The 23,200-nt window shown below is 47.9% G+C and overlaps 1 protein-coding gene across 7 annotated transcripts in view; it reads right to left on the bottom strand.

Annotated features, from left to right (window-relative positions):
• The window catches only part of SZT2 (SZT2 subunit of KICSTOR complex), an 804,663-nt gene that overhangs the window by 218,415 nt on the left and 563,048 nt on the right, over positions 1-23,200 (bottom strand). For 4 of the 7 annotated variants that reach the window (XM_078659317.1, XM_078659315.1, XM_078659318.1 and 1 more), the window contains 3 exons: positions 8,257-8,389; positions 8,037-8,164; positions 336-386 (listed from right to left, as the gene is read on the bottom strand). In XM_078659317.1, coding sequence (XP_078515443.1) covers positions 336-386; positions 8,037-8,164; positions 8,257-8,389 — 312 coding nt within the window. The remainder of the gene's footprint in view (positions 1-335; positions 387-8,036; positions 8,165-8,256; positions 8,390-23,200) is intronic. The other 3 variants (XM_078659363.1, XM_078659444.1, XM_078659524.1) reach the window with 1 other exon arrangement.

Raw genomic sequence — 23,200 nt, 5'->3', positions numbered from 1 at the left:
TCAGTACAATGCTGTCCAAATATTGTAAGGAGACAAGTTACCCAAATTACACCGTGACTGCAAAACAAGAGGCCAATAGCAGGCTGAGATGCGATAAAGCTGGAATTAGTTTGTGCTGATTGTGCATTTCCTGCTGCTGGATACCACAATATCTCACACCCCGTTTTGGTCGTACATTGGATTCAGTTGGACCATCTCGTGTCTAGTGCGGTCTTTCTCCTTAAACTACCCCGGTGAACAGGTGACAATCCCTGACGACCATCCATGAGATATTCTGGTATCCGCAATACTTACAGGCACCCAGGTCCACTCCCTTCATGCTCAGGCAGACTTACGTTGAAAGCTATGAACTAGATATGCAAAGTCCTCTTCATCAATGCTGTACGCTACAGGCAAAGAAAACATGAATGCTCAAGACAGCGACAAGTAGGTGGAATTTATGCAGAGTAATGCTCTGAAGTCTCAGACTACACCGTGTGCTTACACAAGGAGTGGGATGCAGTCTGGAACATAAGGAATCACTGAGCTCACCTGGGCGTGGACTAGGTCACAAACAATGTTATCACTTGACCGTAGGGGGCGAAGAATAATGTTGTTGTATGATTTAACTTTGCGGAAGTGGGTTAGTATAAAGTTGATTGTACTCACCCAACCTGATACCCCAGAGATTTGAGTGGACTTGCTTTTTGCCATAAGGTAGTTAATCCAAGGGTGATCTAGCCACAGAGTGTACGTGAAGGCTTGACGAACAAGTTACTTACCTTCGGTAACGATATATCTGTAAGAAACAGTAGTTAGTATTAGATTCCTTACCTTAGAATATCCCCAGGCGTCCGTCTGGATCCGGAAACTTTTGCGTAGCAGTACCCCTGCGCGTCGGTAGGCGTCGTCTGCAGGCGTCCCCTGCGGCTCCGCGTCCGTCGGCGTGCGCCGTGATGACGTCGCTGGAGTATATAGACGCCGCCTCCGCGCGCTGACGTCAGTTCTTTGCACACAGCTTTTCCGCGCCAGAACACGCAGAGCCATGTAAGAACCAACACTGGTGCCATGCGAAACTAGGGCCCTGAAGGGGATGACCTTAACCCTATGTATCAGTTCGCAGAACGGGGAGGATGGGCGGGGCGGTAAGGAATCTAATACTAACTACTGTTTCTTACAGATATAGCGTTACCGAAGGTAAGTAACTTGTTTATCTGAAATAAACAGGTTAGTATTAGATTCCTTACCTTAGAATAGATACCCCAGCAATACCAACCCCGGAGGTGGGTCTGCGAACCAATACAGCCTACACCAGAAAGTCCTGGAGGACAGAACGGCCAAAGAAGCCATCCCTCCGGACTTGACTGTCCAGGCAGTAGTGCCTTGCAAACGTGTGCAGCGAGGCCCACGTAGCTGCCTGACAAATGTCCTGCAAGGGGACTCCCCGGCCCAGGGCAGTCGAAGCCGCCGTGGCCCGAGTGGAATGGGCTCTCAGCCCAACAGGAGGCTCCTTCCGAGCTAAAGAGTAACACGCTTTGATGCACAGGACGACCCACCGAGAGATGGTTCATTTATGCACTGCCCTTCCCTTCTTCGCACCCACGTAGCCAACAAACAGTTGGTCATCCACCCGGAACTGGTGTGTGCGATCCATATAAAATGAAAGCGCACGTTTTGGGTCCAGACGATGGAGCCGCTCTTCATCCTTTGAAGGATGCGGAGGCGGGAAGAAGGAGGGTAAGGTGATGGACTGCCCGATGTGAAAAGCAGAAACCACTTTGGGCAGGAAAGAAGGTCTAGTTCTAAGAACCACCTTGTCTGGATGAATGGACAAGAAAGGAGGTTTTACAGAAAGAGCCTGGAGCTCACTCACCCTCCTGGCAGAGGTGATGGCAACCAGGAAGGCCGTCTTTAAAGTCAGGAGACGGAGAGGACAGGAATGAAGCGGCTCAAACGGAGCGCACATCAAGAAAGTCAGAACCAGGTTCAAGTCCCACTGAGGCATCACGAACGGAACAGGTGGATACATGTGCGTGATGCCCTTCAAGAATCTCGTTACAATAGGGGACTTGAACAAAGATGGCTGATCAGGTAGCCTTAAGAAGGCGGAAAGGGCAGAAAGGTAGCCCTTGATAGTGCCCAGAGCAGAGCCCTGCTGGGCAAGAGAGAGAAGAAAGAGGAGAACCTCGGAGAGAGGGGCAGAAAGGGGATCCACAGCCTTTGCTGTGCACCATGCCACAAATCTGTTCCACCGGCAGGCGTATACCGACTTTGTGGAGGGACGCCTGGCTGCCAGAATCACATCACAGACTTCAGGAGGCAAGTCAAATGGCCTCAACTGTCGCCGCTCAATCTCCACGCATGGAGGTGGAGACTGGACAGGTTCGGGTGGAGGACCGTCCCCTGCTGCTGCGACAGAAGGTCCTCCCGAAGGGGCAGGCGGATCGAGGGACCGACTGACATGCTGAGTAGCTCGGGATACCAGTACCTTCGAGCCCAGTCCAGAGCCACAAGGATAACTTGGGCCCGGTCGCGCCTGATCTTCTTCAGCACTCTGGGCAGAAGTGGTATAGGCGGAAAGGCGTACAACAGACCGCAGCTCCACTCGCGCCGAAAGGCGTCGCCGTGCGAGTGCCGTCTTGGAAACTCCAACGCGCAGAACTGATGACATTGCGCGTTCTCTTCTGTGGCGAATAGATCTAACCAAGGCTCTCCCCATTGCAGAAAGAGGCCTTTCGCCACGTCCGAGTTCAGACGCCATTCGTGATCCACCGAGCACCGACGGCTGAGTTCGTCCGCCCTGGCGTTCAGAGAACCTGCCAGGTGTTGAACCGTCAGAGTCACGCCCTGACGTTCCAGCCATTGCCAGAGACGCAGGGCCTCCTGGCAAAGGGTCCACGACCCCACTCCGCCCTGCTTGTTGCAGTACCACATGGCGGTGGTGTTGTCCGTGAACACCTGCACTACACTCCCGTTGACAAAGGGGAGGAATGCCTTCAGTGCTAGGCGAATCGCCCGCAGCTCCAACATGTTGATATGGAGCCGGGACTCCGCCGGAGACCAGATGCCTCTGATCTCCGCCTCTCCCAAGTGGCCTCCCCAGCCCTGGAGGGACGCGTCCGTCACAACTACGTGCTCCGGTTGGGGAAGGGAGAGGGATCTGCCTCTGACCCAATCGCGGTCCGTAAGCCACCACTGCAACTGTCTGGCAGTGCCCTCCGAGATCAGGACATGGTCGGATAGGTTGCCGTGATGCTGGGCCCACTGAAACTTCAGGTCCCACTGCAGAGCCCGCATCCGCCACCTGGCGTGATGCACCAGAAGGATGCAGGAGGCCATCAGCCCCAGAAACCGCAGCGTCAACCTGACCGAGACCCGGGATAACGGCTGAAAGATGGGAATCAAAGCCTGTATATCCCGGACCCGCCGTTCCAGAGGATAAACCCGAAACTGCGCCGAGTCGAGAACCGCTCCGATGAAAAGGAGCTTTTGAGAGGGACACAGGTGTGATTTCGGCACATTGATGGAAAACCCCAGCTCGTGCAGGAGGTCTGCCGTCATCTGAAGGTGGTGGACGACTGTCTGGGGCGAGCCCGCCTTCAACAACCAGTCGTCGAGGTAGGGGAAGACTGAAACCCCTAACCGGCGCAGATGAGCTGCGACCACCGCCATCACTTTCGTGAACACCCGTGGGGCGCTGGTAAGGCCGAATGGGAGCACGATAAACTGAAAGTGCTCGTGGCCTACCGTGAACCGCAGGTAACGCCGGTGGGCCGGCAGGACGGGGATGTGAAAATACGCATCCTGCAAGTCCAACGCCACCATCCAGTCTTGCGGGTCCAGAGCAGCCAAGACCTGAGCCAAAGTCAACATCTTGAACTTCTCCTTCCGGAGGAAGCCGTTGACGTTCCGTAGATCCAAGATAGGACGCAGGCCCCCCTTGTCCTTCTTGGGTACCAGAAAGTAGTGGGAATAGCAACAACACCCTACTTCTGGCACAGGAACGCGCTCGATGGCCCCCTTGGCCAAGAGGGCCGTAACTTCCTCCTGCAGAAGTGTCAAGTGGTCCCCCGACACACGGTGGTTCTGCGGTGGCATGGCTGGAGGAGTGGTCTCGAAGGGGAGGGAGTAGCCCCTTCGGACGAGCTGCAGCACCCACCTGTCCGATGTGATAGTGCGCCAGCGGGAGTGGTGATGGCGAACCCTGCCACCCACTGGCGTCACATGGGCCTGAAAGCACGGACTAGGAGGATTTGGAGGCTGTCGCTGCGGGGGGAGGTGTGGCCTGACCTCGCCGTTGTCCCCGACCGCCTCCACGGCGGAATCCACGGCCGCCACCGCGTTGAGAAGTGTTCTGCGGTGCGTGGCTGGCAGCACGTGTGGGACCGCCCCTTCCTTGGCCACGAAAGGAGCGAAACGAACCCGTTTGCTGGCGCTGGGTCGAAAGACCCAAGGACTTGGCCGTGACCCTGGAGTCCTTGAAGCGCTCCAGCGCGTGGTCCGCCTTGTCGCCAAACAGGCGACTGCCATCGAACGGCATGTCCATCAAAGTATTTTGGACATCTGCCGAAAAACTGGCGGATCTCAGCCAGGCGTGGCGACGAATCGCCACCGTCGTGGACATCGCTCTGCCCAGCGAGTCGGTCGTATCAAGACCACACCTGATGGAATATCTTGCTGCATCTCGGCCTTCAATCATAGCCTTGCCGAGCTTCACCCATACCTCCTGCGGGCATTCAGGCAGCAACTCCGCGACCGTATCCCACAGAGAGTGGGTGTAGCGGCCCAAGAGGCATGCGGTGTTGCAAGACCGCAGTCCCAAACTCAGGGACGAGAAGACCTTCTTCCCATACTGGTCGTACCTCTTAGATTCCCGGTCGGGCGGGGCCGACGGGAATGCGGTCTGGGAAGTTGAGGCCTGGATCACCAGACTCTCAGGGGTGGGATGGGTGGACAGGAACTTGGGGTCGTCCGGACACGGACGGTGGCGTCTGGCCACGTTCCTATCAACAGGCGAACCTGAAGCGGGCCTGGACCACGTGCCCAAAAGAACGTCTGTCAAGGCTTCGTTGAACGGCAGCAGAGGCTCCTGCGGGCATGCCTGCGGTTTGAAGACCTCGTGAGGATGTTAGGCCTCACGACCGCGACGGGGAGCTCAAGGTGTAAGGCCTTGGCAGCCCTCATCAACACCACTGAATAAGCAGCCCCAGCCTCCGAGGCCACTGTAGGAGGCGAGACAAAACCAGGGTTAGAAGAGTCGTCCAGACCACTGGCGTCACCCAAATCACCTGTCCAGTCCACGTCATACTGACACTCGCCTGACAGAGGGTCCTCAGACCCCTCCCAACCCTCTCCGTATTCTACATCCTCCCCATATTCGGAGTCAACAATGTAGACCGGCTCCTCGGGGCCCATGGGCCCCATCGGCGTCGGACTCGACGCCGGTCCGACTCCGTGTCCGGAGTCGGAGAGGGAATGGGGGTGGCGCCGCCCGGAGCCGGCGCCGGCCGGAGCCGGCGCCGGAGGCCCGGCGCCGTGCGGAGGCGGCACCATGGTTAGCCCCGATGGAATCGGCGCCGGAGAGGCCGGTGGACCAGCCGGCGTCGACCCTGAAGGGCCCAGCGGAGCCGGGGCCGGAGCCGCCGGCATCGTCGGGGCCGGAGCACCCGACTGCGTTGGGGCAGGAGCACCCGAACTGCTCGGGCCCCCGATCGGGACCACCGGGCCCGCAGGCGCCGTAGGCCCCGTCGGAGGAGACAGTGCCCTCATGGCCATGAGGAACTCCTCTATCTCCTCGCGCGACGCGCCTTGCCCAGGGACCGTAGGGTATGGAGCAGGCAGCGCCGGCGACCCACGCGGAGCCGCGTCGGGGGTACGATGACGACGCCCCGACTTCTTGTGTTTCTTACCTGAGGAACCAGAGGAATGGCGACGACTTCCGGAGCGCTCGAGGCGGCTCCGCTACCGCTCTCTCGACCGCTCCCTCGACCTCCGGCCGGACCGGGACCGCTCTCGACGCGGGGCCGACACCCGGAGCTCGAGCAGCTTGCGGGACCGCTCCCGTCTAGCCTTACTCGTCAAGGCCCGGAAGTCGACGCAGGAGTCCACGTCGTGGTCCGGGCCCAGGCACCGGAGGCAGAGTCGGTGGTGGTCCGTGACCGACATCGTGCGGTCACACCCGTCACAATTCTTGAAACCGGGCATCCTACTGGCACCTTAAGAGTAGATAGTAAATCAAAAACTTTGGTCAAAAGACCGGAGTACTGCTCTTCGGATCTGCGCTAACTGGCGCGGAAAAAAGAAGAACTGACGTCAGCGCGCGGAGGCGGCGTCTATATACTCCAGCGACGTCATCACGGCGCACGACGCCGACGCCGGACGCGGAGCCGCAGGGGACGCCTGCAGACGACGCCTACCGACGCGCAGGGGTACTGCTACGCAAAAGTTTCCGGATCCAGACTGACGCCTGGGGATATTCTAAGGTAAGGAATCTAATACTAACCTGTTTCTTTCAGATGTCTTTTTAACAGCACATCACACAGTCACATTAATTTGAGATATACTAGCTGTTTTATGTGATGCACCGCCAAAGTGTAAAGGTAGAGAGGGAAGCAATGTTTGCTAGGTTTGAGTATTGCACTACCTCATTATGAGTTTAGAAAATGTCTGTCTTGCGCAATATTGGTTTCATTCTCTGGACCATAAGGTACAACTGTGGCATTACAGGGATCAATACTGGATCATGAGGGGTCACTGTGACACCTCAGGGATCAATGTTGGATCATGAGGTGCCACTGTAACACCACAGGGATCAATGCTGACACATGAGGTGCCACTGTGACACCTCAGGGATCTAGGCTGGGTCATGAGGTGCCAGTGTGACACCTCAGGGATCTAGGATGGGTCATGAGATGCCACTGCGACACCTCAGGGATCTAGGATGGGTCATGAGATGCCACTGTGACACCTCAGGGATCTAGGATGGGTAATGACATGCCACTGTGAGACCACAGGGATCAATGCAGGGTCATGAGGTGCCACTGTGACACCACAGGGATCTAGGCTGGATCATAAGGTGCCACCATCACACCTCATTGATCAATGCTAGATCATGAGGTGCCACCATCACACCTCATGGATCAATGCTGGGTCATGAGGGGCCACTGTGAGACCACAGGAACACAGACGGGATCCTAAGGTACCACTGTGACACCACAGGGATCAATGCTGGATCATGAGGTACCACTGTGACATCTCAGTGATCTAGACTGGGTCATGAGGTGCCACTGAGACCACAGGGGCCCAGGCTGGATCATGAGGTGCCACCGTGAGACCACAGGGATCAATGCTGGACCATAAGGTGCCACTGTGAGACCACAGGAATCAATGCTGGATCATGAGGTGCAACTGTGAGATCACGGGAACACAGACGGGATCCTAAGGTGACACAACAGGATCCAGGCTGGATCACAAGGTGCCACTGTGACCTTACAGGGGCACACCAGCTGGACCAGAAGCTGCCATTGTGCACAGCAGATGGATGATAAGGTGCCATTGAAGCACCGCAGGCACAGGCTGGATCATACAGATCCACTGTGATGCTGTAGGAGCAGAGGCTGCATTACATGGTGCCATTGACGCACCACAGGGATCTAGGCTGGATCATAAGTTGGCACTGTGGCACCACAGACACAGGATGGATCATAAGGTGCCATTGTGGCACCGCAGGCACAGGCTGGATCATACGGATCCACTGTGATGCTGTAGAGGTTGGAAACCAGTGACTGCTACAAGGGTGGAGGCTGGATAATAAGGCGCCACTCTGACAACAAAAGGGTGTACCCTCGAGCACCTTGTGCCACTATGACACCCTATCTTGGCAATGCACATTAATCTTGCTGTCCCCTTCTAAGATGTGCTAGGGTGAGTATACCTTGATCTCATAGGTCCAGTGAGTGTGTGGGTGAAATATGAATGTGTAACCTTGAAACCAGGAGGCCCGGAGTGTGGCCACCAGTACTTACTAATCCGTAGAGGGCACCACAGGGAGCACTCACCTTGCTCAGTGCTGTAGCGCCACTGGTGGAAGTTCCGTCCCAGCAGAATGAACTCTCGGACCGCAGCTGGACGACGACTCATTTGCTGCTTCACAGAGTAAGGCACAAAGGTTGAGCCCCGGGGACAACTGTAAAATGGACAGAGCAATGACCTTTAGTGTGCGTCTCATTGAACAATACACCAGAGAGCCTGTTATTCCTGTCACACAAATGGCCTCACCTGAGACGCTCAAACACCTTCACATTGGTGTCACAGGCCAGCGATGTCACCAGACCTTCCATCTCCATCAAGATGGGAGCAAGCAGAAACCGGGAGACAATCTCTACGGAGCACTGCTGAATCGATGGGCAGCCTTGGAGAAAAGGGAACAGACGGACAGTCAAGGAACAAAGAGAGTGCAAGAGATGAAAAAACAGGGCAACAAAACCTGAAATGGAGAAACCAGAAAAACAAGCAAAGTCTGACACAGCAGAAAAACATGAAGAGATACCAAGCCTGGAAGAGGAATAGAAGAGAACTGTGGTGTAGTTCCCATATTCCCAATAGGCTCTGCGCATTGGAATAACATAAACAGCAGTTTAGACGTAGGACTGAGGTCATCTAGGTCTCTACTGACTATGTTAGACTTAATTAGGTTTGCCAGCTAGCTCAGAGGTCACTAGACACTTTCTCGAATGTTCAGGAAGCAGTTAACTTTTCAGATTAGACAAGAAGGGATTAGTTTCTGACAACCGCATAAACATGACAACTTTGCTCCCTCAGAATAAAGAGTATATCTCTAGAGTCGTGTGAAAACAATAGACAGCTATTTCACTCAGTCAATCGTGCATGCTTAATTTCACCAGAGTGCAGAGAAATAGAGAGACGGGCGTTTTCAATAAAAGTTGTTATTTATTGAGCAGTCTTCTTTCTCATGCAAGAGAAATGAGTTGCCACAATTGCAATACTTATCATGAAGTAAAGTGCGTACAGTAAAAGGAGTATTATGAAATAATACTGTAAAAGCATTAATATGGTTTCTTAGCCATATGATACTTTAAAATGGATAAAATATATACATACATAAAAACATTGACTAACGTACTCAACGGGTGCTTCTAAGATACGCCTACCCCGGTGTACCTGACCTAAGCCTAATACGTGGGAAGGACTAAGTAAGTTGCAGTTTAAGTTAAGTTGGTTTTTTCCAAGACTCTGAATCAAGAATTCTCTTAAGGTTTTAATCAGCTCCGTACCTTGGTTCTAGAATGAAGGAGGTCTTGTATCTCTCTCTCAGGACTCGATCTCCCAGCAACCCGCAAGGGTGACTGGAAACACCGGAGTTGGAATTTCTCGGCAAGAGAAAAGACAGCGTCTCTCTCAGTGCGTCAATGGGAGGGTCGGCTTCCTTCAGCACTCGCATCAGCTGGGCGTCGGGCAAGTAGATAGCCGCTCTGCTCCAAACCACCGTGTGTTTGTTTAAGGCAACGTTGGTATATTTATACCTGGAAGGTGCCGGGTTTGACGTAAGGTTGGACATAAGACGTCACTAAGAACTTACAGTTCTTTCTGGACTCCAGGAGTTCTTGTGCAAATCAAAACAAAAGCAGGGGGAATTCCCGGGCTGCTGGAGGCTTGGTTTGTTTAAAGAACGCGTTGTACTTTCTAGAAGTCTATGGGAGTAGCCTTGCCGTATTTGGACTGCATTGGCTATGACTAAATATGGACATGATTCTTATGCCTTTATAAGGATATGTTTTGTTATAACCACATAAGGGCATGAATCTGGGATATTTAATTAGGGTCCTAGATACATTCACAACACCCACTCCACGTATTAATATCCATCATTACTAAATACTAAGCAATACTAACATATAACAATGCATGTGTGTTTTCCAACCCACCCCAAAATACATAAATTGCATTTGAAATGGTGTATGGTACATACACGAAAATGAGTATTTATACTTTACGTTTTTCAAGCAGTGTCATCATTCAGATAATGCATATATAAATATTGGCTGAATGAATTGCGAAAATTTTCATTTATGAATTGCTCTTAATACAGAAAAGAAGGTCGAGACCATTTCATCACATATTTATACAATACTGTACATGTGCTAGAGGCTGAGGTAAAATATTGTCTCTAGTGTTTTTTTTTAAAATAGAAGCTCTGTTCTCTAAGAATAGTTCTACTTCAAGCAGAGTACCATGTGCCAAAAAAAGGTAAATATTTTGGAAGTGGAAAAATAATTTCGCTTTCAGGGGAAAAAATAGTTCCAATTGTTTTCAGTAGTGTTGTTTATCAAAAAACTGAAGGCCAAATTCAGAGTTCAGGGAACGCTGTGTGCTCGTTGTTTTTAAAAGTTATTCTCGTTGTTAGGAGAGAACATCATATCAGACAGCATTGCGAAAAATTGGTCTACAACAGTAGGTGTAAGTTCGACCAAGTTCGAAAAAGCTGAAATAGTGCATATGTTTGAATCATTGCTATCATCGATGTCTGGATCAGCAATGCTCACAGAAGGTTGTACCTGTGTGGTGCTGCTTTCATCTCGTACTTCACCGCCACCTAATCGTAATGGTGAAGTCTCAACGAATGCCGTCATCAGAATAGGTAGCCGCTGGGGACAACACGTTGCATGAGCCGTTACAAAACCAACCAAAGTATCGATATCCATAGGTACTGCTGATGGAACTCGTAGGTTGGTGGCAGCACTTACGAGGACCCGCTCGAGCATCTTGGGGCAGACTGCGAGCCGTTAGTAGTGTGGAGCTCTTCTGTTACCCTTTCACCACTTTACCTCTAGGACGCTCTTTTAATCGTAATAATTTCCGTTTGTGTAAAATTTTAAATTGTAGAATTGCCTTGCCTGATTGAATCTGGGTCAACATCGTGGGTCAGTCAATACCTGCTAAACGCACCAGGGTGTGCCTCCCTGCCCCGTTCCACCGCGGCTGACGTGCCGATTGTTGTGGAGGGCAGGCGCCATCTTGGGTGAGGACCTGGATCCCTGTGGGGCTGCTTACTGCGGTCTAGCTGGGGGTGGGGCAAAGCTACAAATTGCAATGGCCGGCCGGACGCGCGCAGCTGGCGCGCCAAAGGCGCGCCAAAGGAAAGCCCGTCTGCGCCCGTCCGGGGCTAGGGGCAGGAAATTCTGCCAGCTTTATTTCTTGTCCAGCCCCAGGTTTAATTCGTCTCCACAACCGATGGCCCCTTAGTCCCACTACGTTACTCCGACTAGACTCACTGGGTATTCTTTGCCCCGACCTGATTTTCAGGAATTTGTTTCCCCTTTGGACACGGTACTGCCTTCCCCCTGGCACATCCTCCGGACCGCTCCCCCACTTTTAGCTAAAAAAGCTGTTAGCTCCAGCCTCACGGTTATGTATTTGAACTCACGCTCGCTGGTCAAACACCAGTTAGAGATCTTCCAACTCTTAGATGCAGAGAAACCTGACATTCTGTTAGTAACAGAAACTTGGCTTAATGAGGAGTCATCCCCTGACATCCTGGCGGCTATCCCCTCGGGCTATTACATTCTCCAGGCAAACAGAGCCTCGGGTAAGCCGGGCGGTGGGGTTGCAGCCATCATTAAACATCCATTTAGGTTTAGATCACTAAATGATGCCAGTATTCCTTTGGTTGACAGCCTTATTTTAAAACTCCAATCCTCTGTGTCCCCTCTCATTTGTGTCCTTGCTTATCGCCCCCCCCCCCCAGTCCATGCCTAGCTTTCCGTCATTGTTTGGGGACATGCTCTCTCAGTTGGTGATTAACAACTCAAAACTCTTGATTATAGGTGACTTTAACTACTGGCCATCTGACACCAGAGAGAGCATTTGTTCGTCCGCCTTTACCGATCTTTTGGCTGGCATGAATTGCTCCCAACACATCCAATCAGCAACACACGTTAAAGGCCACATTTTAGATCAGGTTTGGACCGCCAACCTGGATATCTCCCCGCCCCTTATCCTTCCCTGCCCATGGTCCGACCACTTTATTATTACGTTCTCCCTTGTTACTGTTCCTCACACTATTGAACCACTCGAGGGAAATTTCTTGGCTAGGAACTGGAACAGAGCCGACCTTAGCGAACTTTGTACTCTACTCAGTGCTTCCCCCCCTGCCGAGTGTGATTCTCCAGATACCCAGGCCCTGAGCCTGAGACACTGGCTTGAATCAGCTAGAGACACTGTGGCACCACTTAAATGTGTTAAATTGAAACGTCCCCATGATGCGCAGAGATGGTTCTCTGAAGAACTTAAAGTAAAAAAACTTACACTTAGGCAGGCTGATCGCTGTTGGAGGCGAGACTATGCCCCTGAGAAAAAATTGGCTTTCATGACCCAGCTTAAAGATAATAAATATAGCATTCTCCAGGCAAAAACATTATACTTCTCCAATAAGATTATAGACTCTGCAACTAAGGCGAAAGATATTTTTTCCATTGTGGAAGAACTATCACACCCGGACAGGGTGACCATTAAACCCCTCCCCTCCCAAGCACTTTTTGACAATTTTGTCCATAAAAAAAAGGTTAAGGGAGTCACAATCAAAAATAGTATTTCCCGTAGTACACCTTCAACCACACCTACCCTTGTCACTATTCCCGTCACTATGAACCCCTACTCAGTTGCACAGATACCCCCGATTTCGGAAGAATAATTTTTTGCCTTGTTAGAAAAGGTGGCCTCTGGCTCCCCTTCAGATTGTTGCCCTCCCCATGTCCTCCGAGAGGCATTCACTGCCTGTCCGAAGCCCCCTCTGACACTTCTTAATAATTCCCTCCGACTCGGCCTGGTTCCCGCCTCCTTTAAGATCGCTGAAGTGGTACCAATCCTTAAGAAGCCTAATGCTGACCCGGCTCTGATGAGCAATTTCCGCCCCATTTCCTTGCTTCCCTATCTTAGCAAAGTATTGGAAGCCCATGTCACCAACTTCCTCAGTTCTTTCATCGAACACACTCAGTTTTTTGACCCTCAACAGGCTGGCTTCAGACCTGCCCATTCGACTGAGTCAGTCATACTGTCAGTGATGGAAGAGCTGCGGAGAGGGGCGGACCTTAAGACCAGTCTTGGTGCTCCTGGATTTGTCGGCCACCTTTGACACGGTCGACCATGATATTCTGGTCGGCCGTGCCGGAGAGGCCGGCATCCAGGGGCCGGCCCTTGAGTGGGTCCGTTCTTTTTTAAGCAACCGTCACCAGGCAGTCCGTCTCTCCCACTTCTCAGCTGACAAAGTGAAGTTGACATGTTACGTCCCCCAGGGCTCTTCCCTTTCCCCTCTCCTTTTTAATCTGTTTCTTACCCCCCTTATCCGTTCCCTCCGAGGCAGTAACGTCACCGCATTTAATTATGCGGACGATATTCAGTTGGTCTTTGATATTGACTCCTCCGACCAATCCATTCACAATTTTCAGTCCACCCTGTGCCATATTAGTGATTGAATGGGGGAAAATCACCTCAAGCCCGACAAGACCGAGCTGGTCTTGATCGGGGGCACCCCCAATACATGGACCTCCAAATTCTGGCCACTAGGTCTTGGCCTACATCCCCGCCCTGTTGACTCTGCAAAGAGCCTGGGAGTTATTATTTGTAAGGACCTCTCGATAAAGCCCCACATTAATGCAGTGGTCTCTTCCAGTTTTTCCACCTCCGTAAGATCCGCAAGATTTCCCGCTTCGTCACTACGGAGGCCCTTACTTTGGCCCTTTTGGCCCTTGTAATCTCCAGGATCAGTGGAGAAGTGTGGCTCAATGGTTAGAGCGGCAGACCCTGATGCAGAGGTCTAGCCCGGGACCAGGGTTCGATTCCACGCCTCGGCGGGTCTTGGGCTCAAAAATTCCACGGACCGGATAATTCTCGCCTCGGTGCCTATTCCAATCATGGAGTCCCACTCTGCAACTCTGGGCAATAGCTTGCTTAATCACCACAACGGCCCCCACAACGCTAAGGATGCCTGGCCTCCACCTTGGGGGTGCCCAGGAGTGGACACCTCACAGGGAAAGCCAGGATGGGTTCCACAGCGGTATTCGTACAAGCACCTTGAGACCCTTGCGGGTGAGTAGTGCGCTATACAAGTATCAATTTACATTTTACAGGATCGATTACGCCAACTCTCTCTACATTGGCATCCCTGCATACCAGTTGAACCGCTTGCAGCTGGTTCAAAACCAGGCCGCGAGATTGATTTTTCACCAGCCTAGACACCATCACGTTCGCCCCGTGCTCAAAACCCTCCATTGGCTCCCGGTAGCCAAACGGTGCGAATTTAAAATCAGCTGCATTACCTCCAGAGCCTTGGCCGGCCTCGGCCCGGTTTTTATTTCCTCTCTTCTCCATCATTACCGCCCATCACACAATCTCTGCTCCTCTCACCTCGCCTTGCTTACGACTCCCACTTTTAAACGCAAGAAGCACGGGGGCCTTAGATTCTCGTTCCTTGCCCCCACCCGCTGGAACGCGCTCCCTCTGGAGCTTAGATCCACTACCTCTTATGCCCATTTTAGATCTCTTCTGAAAACTCACCTATTCCGTATAGCTTATGACTAATCCCTTTTTCCTCTGCTGCCTTAATTGCTGAACGTTCATCCTCTTTTGCTCACAGCGCCATGAAACCGTTGGGTGTAAGTGCGCTTTACAAGCTTTTTAACATAACATAACAGTGTAAGACAGATGTCCAACACGCATTCTTCTCCGCATAGCAGACATCGAAGCACAGGTAAGATGCAATCTTGCCAGATTGGTCTGAATGAAAGAAACCAAGTTGTATTCAGATCTCTTAGCCGGGCTAATCTGAGGACTTTAGTGATTCGGTCTCGGTAGCGTATTGCTAGGATCATTTCTTCCATCGTAGCTGGAGTTTTGTCTGTGGCTTGGCTTACCATATCGGAGCAGAAGGATCAAAAATAAAATTCCTGCTGCGAGTCCCAAAAGAAGAGGCAGGCCGCCAAATAACGAATACAGAAAATTCCGGAAAATGCCGAGAACTGTTTCAAAGGGTGCTAACAGTCCCGAAAAAATTGTCTTAAATACATGTGCGATGCCACTGATATCAGACATGTTTAAGATTTGATCTAACATTTCTACGAAATGCAAGGGGCAATTTGTCGATAATAGGGTATGTATCTCTGCAGCTGTCCTTGCAACTTGCAGATCATACGTCTCTTTGGACGAGGTTAAAGGCACAGTTGTCTATAAAAGAATAGACTTCATTCTGCTTAAAGTATCAATTCGAATAGAAGAGATATTCAAAGAAGGCCATATTGCCGCCTCCATGTCTGGATTGCTGTTTGGATACAATACTTGCATACAGCAAATGACCCTGGAAGTAACGGTTACGAGATAGGCTTTTCCCGGCACCATGCCACAACAGCTGTGGTCACTTATTAGAACGTAGCTGCCGTTGGAAAGCTGCCTGAAAAAAGGCTCTATCTGTGTTGCAGGAGTGCCATGCAGGTGACATGAGAGGTTATTTGATGAACCCTCGCAGGCTCCATGCAAGTTAATACCTTGACACAGAAGTGTACCGCTTAGTGATTTTTTACAATTGTTACCACGAAGAAATACTTATTTTTTCCCTTCACTATAACATTTGTGTGTATAAGGTAAATTCCAGGTTGATTTGATGTATCCTTTACCCAACCTTTCATACAGGCCTGCTGGTATATATTTTTGGCAATACTTAAACTGGAAAGTTGTTATCGGAATTGTAATTGTTCCGTGTATTATCCATTCAATGACAGGTCTCTCTGACATTGTCAATGGTAATCTCTCAAGTTTTTCAATGCTCAGAATCGTATAGTCTGCTCCTTTTTGTGCCAACCTGATTTGTTTATCAGTAGGGTTAAAGACAGAAAATAATGACGTTATGTTGATTAGACGCCATGGCACGTAGCCTGAACGCAGGTTTTGCAACGTCCAGCCTAGCTGTACAATAGAACGCAATTGGGACTGACCATGTTGTAACATTAGCAAGTCCTGCTCTGTTATATCAATAGCAGATGATACAATGCTGTCCAGTGAATAAATTCTGGAGGACAGAGTCGTTAACCCATTGTCCACTACAGAAAGTGATTTTTCCAAATGTATACGATCAATTTCTCACATTTTTTCAGCAGTTTCAATTTGCGTTACTTTCCAAGCTTCGTTGTAAGCAGCATATATACCGGCGCATATGAAACATTTTTGACGCTGTTTGCGAGGTCCCAGTATGAAATCTCACAAGTCAGCACCGTCTTTAAGTAAAGTCACGTGTTGCCTTATTTCAGCCAGTGTGGATTTCTGTAGCCACTCAAGGCATAGTTTCCCTACACTGTATGTTGTAACTATCCCTGGATGTTGTCTCTGGGAATATCTTGGGTCTGGCCTGGTCTGTTTGAACCCCTGTGTTTTGTTCAGGAATCTATCTTGATAGTTATTTGTGTCTGTGGGCCATATCAACAATTTTTTCCAATCAGAATTTGTTCTGTTTTGGTGTAAAATACGGGATACGTCTATCTCCACATCTGTAGTGCTATTACTATCAGGTATGGGCTTTGGAATAGACGGTTTGTTTAAGTCTTTTATCTTGGCTAAGCCAAGGCAGGTTGTCTGTTGAATGGTGTCATTCAGGAATATTATCTGTTCTGGGATCATGCAGGCTCTAAATAATGCTTCTAGGCCTTGTACCTGCCAGTCTTTTGTACCCCAGATCGTTTTTGTCTCAATGTTGTGTTTCCAAAATTCAAAACCAAATGTAGACATTTTATCAAATTTTTCAGAATAAATCAATTTAGTATTTGTCAACATTGTTTTCATTCCTGTATTATTTAACATTTTAAAATAAAGCGTTTCTGGATCACTGGTGTTAAACCCTGAGAAGTATTGGAATTTCTCATAAAATGTTTTCGAGCTGCCTTTTGGCGGAGTTGGACAATGTTCCCATTGGTTATATGTAAAAACATTTTTAGGCTGAGCAGATTTATGCAAATAGTGATGACCAAAATGATTATAATAGTACATTTCTTCATAATTTGATGAACCCTGCAAATAATCATGTTCTGTGAATTTAGCTGACATTACTAAATCTGACATCATATTATTAATATTTTCAAAGTCCCAATCATCAGAGAAAGTACTTGGTGTCACAAAGTCACTTAATGAAACCTTGAACTGATGTAGATATTTCAAGAGCTCAATCGGGCCATAGATTTCATAATCCGTTTTGTCCCATGCTACCCCACCGGGTATTGGATTGGCTGTGATGTTCACTGATGACAGTTCTCTTTTCTCGATGTGAGAGGATCTGTGAGGCTTTAGGACCAAGTTGATGTTCTGACTTGCTGTTTCCATTGTACTATATTTTCCATCAATAAATCTACCCAAACATAAAACCAAAGCAGGAGGAAAAGTACACCTAACACAATCCAAAATTCAATCCATGGAGAAATCAGATATGTTTCTTTTAGTTGATGAACGAGTTCAGTCATTTTTTCTTTGAAAGTTTTTGTTGTTGGCGTCTCTTCATGTTCACTGGGATCATCAGAAAAGTCATTGAAATCGATGAAGTAGCGAGATGCAGTTCTGTCAATTGTTGGAATTGCTTCCGGATTTGCATTGGTCTTTGGATCTTTCTTTGTTTCATTAGCATAGTCTGAGGCTACATCGTTGTAGACTGGTGTTTCTTGACGAACTGTTGCAATTTGGGTTTCAAGAGGCACAAGTTCCATGGCTTTGTTGCATAGTCCTTTTTTATTCACTGCAGGTTTATCAAAAGTGATTAGTCTTTCAGTTTGAACCTCTTGGATTGTAGCAAGATTTGGTCTTCTGCTATTTCTTGGGAGTCCACTGGGCCTACTAATTATTATTGGCCACATGATTGTGGTTTTACTAGGTCGATGGATACAACTCTGTTCTCCTTTTTACCAGCAAGTGGCGGTAGTACTACTGATCTTGTTCCGCTGACAGCTAAGACAGGTACTGCTTTTCTGTAAGAAGGCCCAAATTCCTTCTTCACCGCGATCTTCCCTCTGACTAGATCCCCAATCTTTGGAATCCAGACAGGTCTTGCTGGGGCAGGTGGTTTCTCTTCAGTGGCTGTTGGCTTTAACTTTATGTTACTTAGACTTCTTCTTGTTTCATTTAAGTCCTGTAAAACAGCCAAACGATCTTTGATATCAAAGGCTTTTTCTTTCACCACTGAAGTCTGACAACCTAAGTCCTGGATTTTCATTCTAGTGCCGAACAATAGTTCGTAAGGAGTGATACCTTTTAGAGAATTTCTTGGCAGATTGTTAAGACTACGTTGGACACTTGTAAGATGTTTGACCCACCCATCACCCGAACCTAATACCCTCGCCGTTATAGATTGCTTTATGTCACGGTTTTTTCTTTCCACTACCGCTTTTCCCTCCAGATGGAAGGGAGAAGAGTACCGCAATGCAATACCCATGCTGGTCATGGCCTCCTTGTAAGCTCGAAAGCTAAACGCAGGACCCTGGTCAGAATGTAGCATGCCAATTGCGTATGTGCCGATAAAGACTCGCAAATGTTTTATAACAGTTCTGGCGTCAGCCGAGCGCTGGGGCCACATCCAAATGAATCTCGTGCAGGAATCCACTGCGACCATGATATATTTATAGTTGCCATACCTTTGTAAGGGACCACAGTGGTCCAGGTAAACACATGCTAATGGTTTATCTGAGATCAGAAGGGGCGTCTGTGCTGGTCGTTTCACTGTTGATACTTTCATTCTTTGGCATATTTCACATTCTAGAACATAGTTCCTAGTTTGTTTTCTCATGCGCGGCCACCAATATCGGTGTTTTAATAATGATACTGTGGCGGAAACACCAGCATGTGCAGAAGCGAGCCCTTCGTGTGCCGCTAAAATTAGTCCTAACCTGTGTTCCATGTTTGGAACTGCCCTATCCCCCACTCCAGGGATTCGAGCAAAAGGAACATTATTCTCATCAGTTATGTATGAGTACTTTACTTGAAAGTCTTTCGGGAGTTTTTTTCTATCATCTTTTACTGACGCACTGACAGCTTGCATTATATCGCTGTCTATTTTTGTTTTTGACCGGGTGATAGCAGCTACGGAAGCCGTTTGCACAGCTGCCTTCGCGGCCTCACCAGCCAATGAATTCCCCACAACGGGAGCGCCATCACGTTGATGACTCGGTGTATGTATCACGTGAGTCTTTTGTAGTTCTTTCTGTAAAAGAACTACTTGCTCCCAAAGCATTTTATGCTAGATTGTGCCACCTTTTGCATCTTTGAAGCCGTTTTGAACCCAGTTCTGCAAGTATTCATTGTAAGACTGAACGCAGTAATATGAATCGCACACTATTAGTGTGGGGAATTCGCGATCGGTATTTTCAAGCGCCATCTTAAAAGCCAGTAGTTCAGCTCGCTCCTAGAGATTGAGTTTTAGTGACCAGTGGTCTAAATTTTCCTTCGTGCCAACGACCTTTAACAATCGTGCACGCAGCACTATATGCTTGTTTACCCCCAACTGCGGGTTGTGCTGAACAGTCTGTATATATTATACAGCCGTAATGTTCGAGAGGTAGGATTTCGGTCGGCAGAGGATATTCATATTCGTATTCTAGATCTTCTAGTTTTTTCATTTTCGGGTCTAAAGCGTGTTTCACGTCTTCTGCAGCAAGAGAGTTTTCCCATTGTGTCCATTTTGGATCTAATGCCACTGCATTTGGAATGCGTGGTCTTGTTACTGCCTCAAGGGCTGATACTGATGTTAAAACAGATATGCTCCTGCCTTGGGCTTGGGCTCTTTCTTTTGCTACAGCAGTTTGAACCGCAGTTAGAATTTTTTCAGTTGAACTGAATTTCATTTCAGCTTGTGTGTACTAGTGTGATTTGTAAGCTATTGGTACTGTTTCTCCCTCATTAGAGGTCAGGTACGTGAACCCGCATCTTCCTGGGATGACTCGGATTACAAGGTTGCGTACGTTTTCGTGTGTTTGCAGTTTTGTTTTGGTTAACATGTCTGTTTGTAATGATCTCAAAATTTCTGTGCGTTTCTGAGTCCAATTAATTGGTTTGAAATCAGGTTTTATTAATTCATAGAGAGGTTTAACCCTCTCTGCATAATTTAGAATGTATGTTCTTCCGAAATTCAGGAAACATAGTATTGATTGTAAGTTCTTCAGCGTTTTTGGAGCTTGGAGTACAGCACACTTCTCTAAGAAGTTGTCTGCTAGGCTTTTGCCTTCACTTGATAATTCATATCCTAAAAACAGGACAGTTAGGTGAGCAATTCGTGACTTTTTAAAGTTGAATTTGTACCCTTCAGCTGCGAACCCAAGTATTATGGTGTTCACTCTTTTTAAGTGAGTCTCCAGGTCATCATCTGTGAGATAGATGTCATCGACATAAGATAATGCCTCATCATCATATATTTGTAGTAACTCTGTTACCCTTGCTGAAAATAATCCTGGGCTATTCTTGAATCCCTGTGGGAGTCAACAGAATTGTTTTTGTGACCCCATACAGGAGAAAGCGGTCAAATACCTGCTTTCAGGTGCAATGTTTTGACAACAGAATCCATTAGAGATATCTAATGTTGTTTTATATTTTTTGCGCACGATGTTATTCATTAGTGCTGCACTGTGTGAGTTTTGTACTGCAAATGTCTTGCAGCAGGAGTTTAGGTGTCTGTAGTCCAAAACTAGATGATATGAATCGTCTGGCTTGGAGACAGGAAACAAAGGATTGTTTATTTGTGAGGTGCATATTTCAATCACCCCCTGATATTCAAGTTGATCTAAGATCTCCCTGACTTGCTTTTTAGCTGCTTGCTTAACTGGATACTGCCTTTGTGCAGTGGGTTGATTTTTTAACTGGATTTTATGGTGAGGAGAATCCTCATCCCATCCTACATGATTTTTATATAATGCAGGGGCTTGGGCCACTGCCCATTTTCTTGCAAATGTGTATCTGTTATGAATTTGAATGTGATTTGAGAAGGCAGGCATGATCATTTCTTCGCCATGAGGGCACTCCCTGACTCTGGTGGCCAGTCTCTCTCAGCTAGAAGGATATCATAGCCTTTCGAAAGGTTATCCCAAAAGAGACCCTTTGTTTTCCTAGTTTTGTCCCTCTCTATACGCAATGTTATTTCGTATAATTTATGGGATTTGCTAACTCTGGTATCTGCAGTTTCCACCTGAATGTATTCATTCGTGTCCACTATCTCCAGAAGATTCATCAGGATCTTGCGAGCTATGGTTACTTCTGCTGCGCTGTCTAGCATTGTCTGGGCCCACTCTCCCTTTTTCAGTTGTGTCCTCAGAATCCTCGGCATGTTTTATTTTAATACTGGCTACCTTCTTCTTTGGAAATTGTAATTTTTTACTTTGATGAGCAGGTTCGTTGTCTTTGGACTTGACGTGCTCTTCTTTGTGTTCTGACCGTCCTCTTTCCGATTTCTGTGAGGAAGTCTGAAAAGATCGAGAGGGACGTGTATCAATATCTTGATATCTGTCAGGTTTTCTCAAATTATCCCTATTTCTAAGGTTGTATCTTTTCTCAGAGGGCTCCCTCTGGGGAGACTTGCCTCCTCGTTCTGGAGATCTATCTCTCAGTTGAGGAGACCTTCCTCTGGACTGGAATTGTTTTTCTCTGGGAGTGGATTGTTTATTACCCTCCCAACTCTTTTTTGGAGTGTTGAGATTATTTTTAATAAAGGTTTTTTCAGGATTTTCAGTTAGTTGGGGTTTTAGTGGTTTCCCACCCAAACTATCTCTACCTAGTTCTTCATAGGATTTTTCTATGATTCTGGCAAGTTCAAATGGTTGTTCTGCTATATCTGTTTCTTTCAATTTCTGCAGGTATATTGTATCATCAATTGTCAATTGAACTAATTCTCTATATGCCTCTGTTAATTCTTTTAGTTTAAATAAAAGTTCTTCGCTTGACATTTTTCCAATGTCGGAATGTCGTGTGTAGCCGGCTAGAACTGGCCACGTGGCTCCTGGTCTACCTAGTGGACCGAGCCTGGTAATGTGATTTTGATGTTTTAGGGCGCCATTAAACCATATGGTATGTTAGTGGGATTTCAACGTCCTCGAAAGGAGCGTATTCATCCGGAGGTTCCTCTATTTTGTAATAGTGGAAATCTTGTGTTACAGCGTTTGCTGCTGGAAAATTTATCCATGAATAGAATACCTCTGTCTGCCGATATTCATGGGCCTCTACCACAAATATGACTGTACCACCTCTTGATGATAGTCCATTTTCTATAAGTTTAAAAGGTATAGTTCTTCTTACATTTACCGGAATGATTATAGCATTCGGGTCATTCTGTTGGAGAGTTGTGTCATCTAACAACAGTTGAGACGCTAAAGCATCTCTGTCTTCATCACCTTCCGGCATTTTACTGACAGAAAGTTCTTTGTTGCTTTGCAGAGAAAGTTTCAAGGAAACAAAGATTAGGTGCACAATATTTTGGAACACTGTATCCTTCAACGTTGACTAAACCAAAAACTAATACATAGGAATCTCTTCCTACTAAGTTCCGGCGGATATTAACCTTTTACCCACTCCAGACGTCTTTTGGAGTTTTTACGGGAAAAGGGGTCTGTGTGAAAAGCACGACTGAGTTACTCTAATGTCTTGCGTTAGATTATCGCCTTACCAAACGTTGGGCGCCATGTAGTGTAGTTCCTATATTCCCAATAGGCTCTGCTCATTGGAATAACATAAACAGCAGTTTAGACGTAGGACTGAGGTCATCTAGGTCTCTACTGACTATGTTAGACTTAATTAGGTTTGCCAGCTAGCTCAGAGGTCACTAGAAACTTTCTCGAATGTTCAGTAAGGAGTTAACTTTTCTGATTAGACAAGAAGGGATTAGTTTCTGACAACCGCATAAACATGACAACTTTGCTCCCTCAGAATAAAGAGTATATCTCTAGAGTCGTGTGAAAACAATAGATAGCTATTTCACTGAGTCAATCGTGCATGCTTAATTTCACCAGAGTGCAGAGAAATAGAGAGATGGGCGTTTTCAATAAAAGTTGTTATTTATTGAGCAGTCTTCTTTCTCATGCAAGAGAAATGAGTTGCCACAATTGCAATACTTATCATGAAGTACAGTAAAAGGAGTATTATGAAATAATACTGTAAAAGCATTAATATGGTTTCTTAGCCATATGATACTTTAAAACAGATA

This window comes from Lissotriton helveticus, chromosome 1_1, assembly GCF_964261635.1.
Source record: "Lissotriton helveticus chromosome 1_1, aLisHel1.1, whole genome shotgun sequence".
Lineage (NCBI taxonomy): Eukaryota > Metazoa > Chordata > Amphibia > Caudata > Salamandridae > Lissotriton > Lissotriton helveticus.
The sequence above is the reverse complement of the archived record's forward strand: the minus strand, read 5'-3'. Positions and strand labels throughout refer to the sequence as shown.